This window comes from Arachis duranensis, chromosome 5, assembly GCF_000817695.3.
Source record: "Arachis duranensis cultivar V14167 chromosome 5, aradu.V14167.gnm2.J7QH, whole genome shotgun sequence".
NCBI classification, from domain to species: Eukaryota; Viridiplantae; Streptophyta; class Magnoliopsida; order Fabales; family Fabaceae; genus Arachis; species Arachis duranensis.
Genome location: NC_029776.3, coordinates 5,956,153 through 5,967,608, shown reverse-complemented (window position 1 = coordinate 5,967,608; position 11,456 = coordinate 5,956,153). Strand labels below are relative to the sequence as shown.

The following is an 11,456-nucleotide window of genomic DNA, read 5'->3' as shown; positions in this document are numbered from 1 at the left end:
ATATTTTATTTAATTAAAAATATTAAAATATTATGTTTTTATATTATAACAAATTAAATTTAGCTGTTTATGTGTCACACTTATCGTGTGCCATGTCATTGTAATTATATCCGTGATTGATAGTCCCTAATTCAAGGATCAGTGCTTTTAATAAATATATTATAAAATATTATTTTCGATTTAATATGTCGGATATAGGATATAGTGTCCCTAGTACATTTAAGAACATTAGAAATTTTCTTACATATCTATCTGACCTATCTGACTAGGACCCTTGGAATTTAATTTTCACAAGCCAGGGAACTAAAAACCAAGGGCGGATACGCTACAGTTGAATTTTTTTTTAGTGGGTATTTCAGTAAAAAAATTTATAATTTAATAAAACAGAAAGAGTATGTAAAGATAATAAAATTGTGAAAAAATAATAATAAAAAAAGAAATTTTATTAATTGTTAATTGATTGAATTGTTTGCTATGAAGATAAAACTAAGTATATATAGAACATTGGGCTATAAAAGATAAAAGTAAATAAAGATAAGATAAAGATAAGATAGAGATAAAGATAAAGATAACTATAAGATAAGATAAAGACTAAAATTATAATTGAATTTGTGTATTCTATTGGGCTGAATTTGTGGGGCGTGAGACGTCTTTATTGTTGTCATGGACTAAGGTGGAAGAGTGATTTAATACGTCCTGCAAGTTAGAGGATAAAAGATGTCAAAAATACTAAACTTATTCAGATTAAGATGGAAGGGTTGAGGAGACAAAGGCTTGGTGAAGATGTCGGCTAGTTGCCTAGAAGCGGGAATTAGGAGAAGTTTCATCACTCCAACTTGAGCTTTTTGTCGAACCAAGTGACAATCAACTTCTAAATGTTTGGTCCGTTCATGAAAAACCGGGTTAACAGCAATATGAAGAGCACTCTAATTATCACAATATAAAACTGGTGGGCGGATAGGAGAGATGCGTAAAAATTGTAACACATTTAGTATCCATTGAAGTTTACAAGTTGTGTTGGCAAGTGCACGGTATTCTGCTTCCGTGGATGAGCGGGCAACGGTAGTTTGTTTCTTGGTCTTCCAAGAGACTAAAGAACTGCCTAAGAAGAAACAATAACCTGTTAAAGATCGTCGAGTGTCAGGACATCCGGCCCAATCAGAGTCACTGAAGCCAAGAAGTTGAATTTCTGATTCCCTTGGAAAGAAAAGTCCTTTGCCGGGACTAGTTTTCACATATCGTAACACATGCTTGGCAACTTGAAGATGAGATTCAGTAGGAGATGCCATGAATTGACTTAATTGTTGAGTGGCATACATGATGTCCGGTCGAGTAGTAGTGAGATAGATAAGATGGCCAACCAAACGGCGATATACAAAAGGGTCGGATAGTAGGAAACTTTTATCTTGATATAGTCTTGTGGTACTATCCATTGGAACAGAGGCAGGTTTAGCACCTAATAAACCAGAATCCTCCAAAAGATCAAGACAATATTTTCTTTGAGATAAGCAAATTCCCTTCTCTGATTGAGCAACTTCAATACCCAAAAAATATTTTAATGGGCCCAAGTCTTTAATTTGGAAGTGTTGGTGCAAAATAGATTTAATGGCAGCAAGTTCAGAAATAGAATTACCAGTGAGAACAATATCGTCAACATAGACTAAAAGGATAGAAATTTGATCACCAATGAATTTAACAAATAAGCTATAATCAGATGAGGTCTGCTGATATCTATGAGATAGCAAAAGATGTGAAAGTTTGTCATATCACATACGACTAGATTGTCGTAAACCATACAGTGACTTTAGTAGCTTACAGCATTGATTCGGTTGATGAGATGTAAATCTGGGTGGCAGAGTCATATAAATATCCTCAAAAAGATCCCCATGTAAGAAAGTATTATTGACATCCAACTGATGTATGGGCCAACGCTTCATAGAAGCTAATGCCAAAACTAATCTGATGGTGGCAGACTTGACAACAGGGGAGAAAGTTTTCAAGAAATCAACACCTTCAGTTTGAGTGAACCCTTTAGCCACAAGGCGTGTTTTATATCGATCAACTAAACCATCAGGCTTGCGTTTGATGCGATAGACCCATTTATAGCCAACCGGCTTAACCCCTGTAGGGCAATCAACAAGACGCCAAATTTTGTTCAGCTCAAGAGCATTCAACTCATCTTTCATACCACTACGCCAATTAGAGTGTTGATTGGTGTCCTTAAAAGATTTTGACTCAACGTCAGAATGTAGAGATAAAAGAAACTTTTTATGTGAAGATGAAAGAGAAGAAAAAGACATGACTGAAGATAAAGGATACTTGCATTTTAAGGGAGATTGATTTGTAGAAATGAGAGAGGAATTACACAAGTAATCAGAGAGATATGCTGGAGGTCGGTGAGGCCGGTCAGAATGACGAGGATGGAGTTGCTCAGGTGGTGAAGAAGGTGATGGTGGGCTGGTGTCTAGTGCGGAAGGAGAGATGGGTGTCTGTGTTGAAAGTGATTTGGTTGTCATGGGTTCAACTTGGCTAGGTAACGATAGTGAGGAAGAAAGAGAGGTTGTTGGAGAAAATAAAGAACTAGGTGGAGTTGGGTCAATGGGTATAGGTGAGGGTTCAACTAGAAGACTAACTGAATCTTATTTTTGAGAAGGTGTGTTTGGCAATGTTGGGCTGAGTGTATGGAATTGGACATTTTTTGTGACTAAGGGCAAGATCATTTTATAAAAAATTACGTTTCTAGAAATCTCAATTCTTTTATCTTCTAAAACATAAACAATATATCCTTTAAAACCACTTTGAAAGCCAATAAATACAGCCTTTTTGGCTCTTGGATCAAATTTTGATCTATTTGCCATTAGGGTAGAAACAAAACATAAGCATCCAAAAACTTTAAGGTCATGATAATTTGGTGGATGATTGAATAAAATTTCAAATGGTATTTTAAAATTAATTGCGGATGATGGAACTCTGTTAAGTAAATAAACAGCATGTCTAACAGCATAAGACCAAAAAGATGATGGTAAATTAGATTGAAACATAAGAGCACGATCTATATTCAAAATATGTTGATGCTTGCGTTCTACCCTTCCATTTTGTTGAGGAGTTTCAACACAACTACATTGATGAATAATGCCCTTTGAAGCATAAAAATCAGGTAAAATAAATTCTAGTCCATTATCGAAACGAATAGTTTTGACTTTGGAGTTGAATTGTGTTTCAATTAAAGTAATAAAATTTTTTATTTGATTTTGCACTTCTCCTTTTGATTTTAATAATGTAATCCATGTAAAGCGGCTAAAATCATTAACAATAGTAAAAAAATATTTATGATTATGAATAGAATTTTGTCGAAACGGACCCCAAATATCAAAATGTAATAAATCAAAACTTGTATTGGCTTTGTTAAAACTTTGAGAAATGAAAGTTTCTTTTGCTTAGAAAGATGACAAATGTCACAAGCCTCATCATGATGCATAGAGATAAAAGGAAATTGTTTATGTAAATGATTAAGTCTTTGCCCAGAAAGGTATTCTAAACGAAAATGTCATATATTGGAAGGTGTAATGGGTGGAGATTTGATGGAATTTATGGAGTGTGTAGTGGATGAATTTTTACCGAAATTGGGTTCAAAGACATATAATCCCTCTCCATTCTGGCCAGATCAATCGTCCCCAAATTGTTGCTCTGTAAAGTGCAAGAAGAAGATGAAAAAGTGAGTTCACATGTGAGTACTGAAGTAATTTTTGAAACAGAGATAATATTAAAGTTGAAATGAAGTAAGTAAAGAACATCATGAAGAACCAAGGATGGTGAAAATTGAACGATGCCTTTATAAGAAACAGTAGTCTGAGAACCATTTGGTAAATTAACAATAATAGGAGAAATTTGTGTGTAAGAAATAAACCAAGACAAATTTGATGCAATGTGATATATGGCACCAGAATCAATGATCCAAGTATTCAAGAATGAATCTCGATTTGAAGAATTGTTAACAGTAGAAAAAAGTATTGAAAGAACAAAGATAATGAGTAGTTGGATTTGGCAAAAGCTCAAGTTGGTTTGAAGGACGAGCTTCTTCATTGAAAGGAAGTGCCATGAAAGAAAAGTGTTGGGCTGAGGAAAGGTCCAAAAGAGGCTCTGAATAAAGTTGCTGGTGTGCCCTTTCTCCTTGATTCATGGATGTCAGCAGAGCTCAAGGAGCTCTGATACCATAATAAAACGGAAAGAGTATGTAAAGATAATAAAATTGTGAAAGAATAATAATGAAAGAAAAGAAAAGATGAAGAAATTTTATTGATTGTTGATTGATTGAATTGTTCACTATGAAGGTAAAACTAAGTATATATAGAGCATTGGCCTATGAAAGATATAAGTAAATGAAGATAAGATAAAGATAAGATAAAGATAAGATAAAGATAAAGATAACTATAAGATAAGATAAAGACTAACATTATAATTGAATTTGTGTATTCTGTTGGGCTGAATTTGTGGACCGTGAGACGTCTTTATTGTTGTCATGGGTTAAGGTGGAAGAGTGGTTTAATAAATAATTCTTCAAAAAATGAGGATTTAAAAAATAATTTATAATAAAAAATGAGTTAATATTAACTAATTAAAAAATTAGTTCTTTTGTACTTATTTATTTTCTTTTTTACAATATTAGCTAATATTATGTGTTCTCGTGAGCAATTTTTTCCTTAAATGTGTTTAGCCTCCCGCCAATGATAATTTTTGCCCATCAAAACAGACTAAAACGTACATTTTTCTTTCTTTTGGACAAGACTAAAACGTACTTTATGAACCTTAGCCGTTAATGTAGAAGTAGTGCACTTCAGTTTTTGAACACAATCCAAATTCACGCTACTGATCTGCAAAATTACAGAAATTCATAAATTAAAAAAAAAGGAAAAGAGAATATTTTCTTAAGGCCTAATTAGGGCTGTTACTTACAAAAACAAATTATTAGGATATAAGTTTTTACTATTTTCAAATAAGAGTACAACAAATTTTATCCTATAACATATCTTAAAAAAATGTTATTTTAGTAGTGAAATTTCAATATGTAATCTCTTATATTCATTCTGAATTTCTATTAAAATATCAATATTTTTACTTTTCACTCATTATGATTTTTATTACCATACCATTAATACATGAAATCGTTTTTATTACACTTTACATTTCATGATCATGTAAAGTTTTTCTATTCTACTTTTAAGTTTGTTTCACATGTACATACTTTCTTGAAATTTCAATTTTTGTAATTTTAAATTTAAATTCAAAATTAAAAAAAAGATCTCTCTATTCTCTATTTTCAGTTTTTCTCTTTCTCCTCAAAATTAAAAAAAAGATTTTTTTTCATTATTTTTTTCTCTTTTGTTCACTTATTCTCTTATTCTTTAGTTCTTATTAGTCTCCTCCATTCACTTTCTTAAGACACACCCCCACTATCAGGCGAAAGCACAAAATTTTATAGAGGATCTACTTTAATTACGGATTTATAATGTTTTGCGATGACGAGTTATGTATGTTCTTTATTATTTAATCTAATGTATATCTTTTAATTTTTGTAATATTTAAAATATTGCTGTTGTTATGCATATGCATCTTTGTTTGGTATGTAGCTGTTCATGCAGAAAAGTCAAAACCTCATTGTTGTTGTCAGAAATTTATTTTCAATTCGCCAAAAGGTCTTAACGTTTTTTCCTCTCATATTCAATTTGCTTACAATATACAAAACCAAATGAGATTTCTTATGTCAATGTACATCAAAAGGTTGAACCTTCTTTCACAATGGGACTTTGTTGGAGGGGTTCTACATCATTAGAAATTTTTCTTACCACGAGATGGTACAGATTTTGTCTTCAACATGGCATAGTCGAAGGAAGCAAGGTTAAATTTTGACGTCTCTATTGATGATGAGAAATCAATAAATTTAGAAGTTTTAAGTATTTAGAATTTGTTAGGATTTTCTCTTTTATCAAACACTATAGATCCTTTTGGTTATTTAATATGCAGTTAATTTATGCCTATTTATTATTATTTTTTCTATTTATATATGTAATGGATATATTTATTTGAATACAGTAGTATAATTATTATGCTCATTATTTTTTTATTAATTTCTGTTTTTTTATTAATTTTTCTTCTAAAATGCTTTATACATAATTTTCGTTGTATTCTTACATGATATCCAAGTTTGTACTATAAAATTATTGCATTCTAATTATCAGATGACTCTGTACAACGATATGATAATTTTTTAACTGATAAAATTTTGAACTAAATCATATTCATGTAATGAGCCTCAAAATTTCTCTTATATCATATGTAACGGTAATTTATATACTACTAAAAAATTATATAGTCCTCATAATATGTTTCTACCAGATTCTTTCAATAAATACATAACTATTTGTATAGATGTATCATCCTATATGTCTAAACATAAAGCGAGTTATTATAACTTAATGCACCCAAACCATATATCCATTAATATTGAACTTGCTATAATAACTCAAATTTATATTCTTAAACACAATTTAACACTTTCATGTCGTATATAATTTTAGTATTAATCACAATCATATATTTAGTTGTTACTTCAAAGTATTGGATTAGTTTCAGTGACTTCTCATTCATTGTACACATAAAATAGTTCAATTAATGTTTTGACACTTATTTTATACTAATTTAATTTAATAAATTTGTACTCCACTTGATAGTTTAACTTTTTTCTGAATTATATATTTTTGTTATTTTTTCACTATTCTTTGGCAATCTTTATCTACTTTATTATTCACATTATTATTTTTTTTATATACATTTTATCTATTTTTTTGTGTGTACAATATCATTACTCATAATTTTAATCATCTATCATAATTTTCTTTCAATCAATCATTTTAATTATACACCATAATTATTTTTATGTTCTTTTTTATTATTATTGATTTTTTTGTAAAAATCATGATGGTTATTCACATTATAAATATTGCTATTTTTTAATTTATTTTACCACATCAAAATAACTCTTTTAGCATCATCACTAAGTTAGCTTGATTATATTTTTTTCTATTATCTATTTTTTATTTTAAACAATAACTTCATTTTTCAATTTGCTAAAAAATATTAAACGAAAATCAAAATTACAGGATAAAAATCAAAATCCTAAAATTATGGTCAATCTCACCAAACAAACTAAATTATTATAGAACACTTATATATATGTTATTGACATAAAACCACTTTCATAATATATGGTTTTCATTAAACTTATCATTGATGCACGGGACAATTCACTAGTACAGGCTATTAGAAAGAAAAATAAAATCGAATGGAACAAAAATCCACTCTTACTTATTTATTACCACCTTTACTACTAATTACTAGCTCTTCGTCATAAAAGTTATTATATATTGTATAATTATCTTTTATTTTCTTCATATAAATACGGTCGGCTTATTGTAATTATAGATAAAATCAGATAGAATTTTGTCTATTGTGTATCAACTAACTCATTTTTAACCAATTTATTCATTTTAAATTTGAGTTAAGCAAATCATCAAACAAGAAAAGTTATACATAGAGATAACACTTTTTTTTCTTTTTACAAATATGTACATGTACTAAAATACTTTTAATGATCATTTATTTTATTTTGAGCAACAATAAAATAATCGCTAATATATTTATTGGTAGTTAAATATTAGTCATCTTATATTTTATTATTAAAAATTTTTAATGATAATTATATAATTATTAGCAAAAATATTTTTAATAGCCACAAAAACATTTTATATTATTTTGCATAAGAAATAAACAGCTTAAGTATTATCTAAGATAATAAATATAATAATACCAATATCTTTTCACTTATTAATATTAAAAAATTATAAAAATAATATAAGCTGATATTTTTTTTAGATAAGAAAGCAATAATAAAAATTATTAACTAAGTTAATTACATAATAAAAAATATGAATAATTTTTTAACTAATAAAAAATAAACTTATTATTTTCTCATACTATAACTTTACAAAAAAAATAAATAATAAATCAACTCTTAATAAATTACATATCAAATATTATTATTTACAAACCAAATATATATATTATCAATCATTTTTAAAAAAATTAATTTATATTCTTATCGAACAATATTTATTTAAGATTATAATTTAAATTCGCATTCAAAGCACAAAAAATGAAACTAACATCATAAAAATACGTATTTATTATATCTAATATTATATATTTATTTCAACGATAATTAATGAATTAAAATATGTTTTAGATTGATTTTTTTTAATCATTAGTAAAATTTTCGACCCAAAAAGAGAAAAAAGTTTAATATTCCGTGCTTACAAGTTACAAGGCAACAAACAGACATCAACTCAAATAGAAAAACAAAACAAAGCACAAACACAAAACAAAGCACAAACGCTAAAAAGATTCATAAAACCCTAACTAGTTGCAGTACTTAGGCAATAACACTTAATAAATACAACAAACAAATAATCTAATATCACCTTAAAAAATTTTTACTTTAAAAGATCTCTCCTCTTTTCATGTGAGTAAAGTCTTTAATTGATGCCACCTTTACAATTTCGATTTGTCATTTTTTTCTTTCTTGATCTTGTTTTGATGAATATCTCATCTATCTTCTCAGTTTTGATTAGTTCTTTCATAAGATATGGTATTTTTACTTCATCATTACTGCATGTCAATTCTAATTAAAGTTTCACTATCAAAGTTTTGATAGTTTAATTTTCAAATATTCTACGTTATTATCTTTGCTACTATGATCTCACTTAGATAAATATGAGTTGTCTGTTTCAGTCGGTCTCAACTTCTTTGTAGAAATCGGATAGACGGTGAAAGCCAACTTTTATTATTGGGCCTTTTAATCAAAATTTGAGTCTGACTTATAATTTGGAACAAAGTATAAACAATATACATGTCATCTTCTATAATTTCTGAATTCTATATCTTATAAATTTTAAAAAAATTACCTTTATCACTTTTCATAATTTTTTTCTGAGAGAAAACTATTAACATATTATGAGTTATGTTTACCTCATTAGTTTTGTTATTTTCCTTTCTCCTTTTTATATCATTGTCTTTCTTCTTTCACTTTAGATCAGACAATTCGGTATCTCTACTTTATTGTTTATAGCTCTTTCATAATCAAAACCGTTCACTCCTTTTTTAAATTTTACTCTCACACCGATGACATTGTCAAATTAGTTCAATTTGACTAAAATTTGAGTATATGTACTACAATGGTGTTTTTAAATTGGTGGCCAAAATTTTTTGGGAGAAGAGAGTGGATTGTCTAATTCACCAAAAAAGATGGACATGTTGAAAATTTAAAATGAGTAATGTTAGGGCCAGCAATTTTTGTGATTGTTAGCCATCAATGATGATTTGATGGTGTGAGATTGGTATGAGATTTCATCCAATGACTCACATTCCCCTGCTGGTTACATGCTGGCCAAAATTCAATAAAACTGTTGGCCCCCTAGACTTTTCCATTTAAAATTGTTATAATTAAAAAATCTGTCTAACTCGCATTGGTCAATCTACAAACTTTAGCTGGTTTAGGCAGAGCGAACGGCTTTCCTTGACAGGTTTGTTAGGTTTTTTTTTTTGATAATTGAAGATAATAATTAAAAAGTTCTAAGTTATAATTTGGATTATGTTCTATATTTAATTGATTAGAAACTTAAAAATGTTTAATTATATATTTTGGATAATGTTTATTTTATTTTTTATAATATTAATTTTATTATTTTATTTCAAAAAACTTAGTTGATAATTATATTTAAAAAGAGACCCGTCAATCTGCTATTAAATGAAAAAAAAAGAAAAAAGTAAAATTATCTCACTAAATAGAACGAAAGGGACCAACCCGTCAAATAGCATACTTTTGATTAATAATTTCTCCTCTCTGTTTATAACTTTGGTGCCTATAGTCATTAGATGAATTGAGGTACCATTTTTCAATTTTTTCACCTTGTAATAAAATTTACACGAGCAAATTAAACAAACTAATAATCAACTTCCATGTGATAGATGTCATGAAGAAATAATGAAGACCGCCTATCAACTCCATTTTGTGGGCCTCACAATTAGGAATTGTTTTTTATATAATTCTTTTGACCCGAATCCACCTACTTCAGAATCTTTGTTATGATATCGAATTCATACGCAAAAACATATTTAATAATATGCGGAAGAAAATCGATCATTTGATTTTTATCACGTTCCCTATGATTTTTTCATCATGTTTTCCTATCCCACAATCATAACCTTTAATATATTGAGACGACGAACAAAATGAAAGGAATAGTATTACTCAGGGAGAAAACAATAACCATCAAGCAAAGCATTTCTATTAGGACATTAATTAGCATGCACCTTATCAGATTGTCAACGTTATTATTATTATTATTATTATTCTTATTTAGCCTAGTTCAAATCAATACAATTATTCATCGAATTTGGCCACTAACCTTCTTTCATTTTTTGTTGCCCATTATTTCTTTTAGTTCTCTTTTTAACTTTTTACATAGGAGTAGAAACAGGTCAAATTGGATCAAATTTGATCTCTAATAGAGACTTGTCATATAATTAATTGATTTGATCTATAATCTTTTTATAAATTTTTTTTCAAGTATCAAACATATTCTATTATTGAACTTGGTCTGATCTAAAATTTGTTAAAAAATTTGATAATAAAAATAAAAAATTCTAAAAATACTATTTAAAAATATATTTTTTTAAAATTACTTATATCTAATATGCCAAATTTAATATTTATAAAAAAGTTTAAAACTTTTAAATTATAAAAAAATTTATAATAAGATATAATACATTTAAAATATTTAATAATTTTGTTAGTTATAAAAAATGATTTGGACATACTCAGTGAGCTTAGAATTAACATGTTAACATATTTAGACTTTTACCGTGGACTTTTATAATTCTTTGTTAGTTAGCTTTTTTTTTTGGAAGTTTTAACTGATAAGCGAGCATTAAATCAATTGAGATTGGTTTAATGATTAATTTATTAGTCTGTTTAAAAATGGGTTGGGAGTTTAAATCTTGTATTGTGAATGCAACCTATTGACCAACGACAAATTTTTAAATAAAACTCAAATTTCGATGAATTAATTCTTGTTTTATCGAGTTAAAAGATATTATGAAAATAAATAGACAGTATTAATATATATAGGCTATTATCTTTTTCAATTTTTTGTTTAATTTTTCCAAATCAGTTTTTAAAGTTATGCTATTTCTTAATTTTTTGTTAGTTAATTCCTCATTTCTTTTTAAGCCTAAAATTGAGAAAGGCTTTACGAACTAATTTGGAGAACTAAAAAAAAATTCAAAGAAATAATGGCGGAAAAAAAAAAGTTGGATGGAGGTTAATGGTACTGGGGGACATC

General features: G+C 27.9%; 1 protein-coding gene across 1 annotated transcript; it reads right to left on the bottom strand.

The window, feature by feature from the left end:
• Nucleotides 1-926: 926 nt before the first annotated feature.
• LOC127747558 (uncharacterized mitochondrial protein AtMg00810-like) lies at nucleotides 927-2,186 on the bottom strand. The gene is made up of 2 exons (XM_052261596.1): nucleotides 1,817-2,186; nucleotides 927-1,660 (listed from the first exon to the last, which is right to left on the bottom strand). Exons 1-2 carry the CDS (start codon nucleotides 2,184-2,186, stop codon nucleotides 927-929), a joined length of 1,104 nt encoding a protein of 367 aa, XP_052117556.1.
• Between the last annotated feature and the right edge of the window lie 9,270 nt (nucleotides 2,187-11,456).

Bases quoted from the DNA above. Each gene is read 5' to 3' on its own strand.
- LOC127747558 (XM_052261596.1), bottom strand. From the start codon at position 2,186: ATGAAAGATGAGTTGAATGCTCTTGAGCTGAACAAAATTTGGCGTCTT. The intron at 1,661-1,816 runs GTAAGCTACTAA...CTATCCTTTTAG, and splicing joins TCATCAACCGAATCAATGCT to TCTATGTTGACGATATTGTT.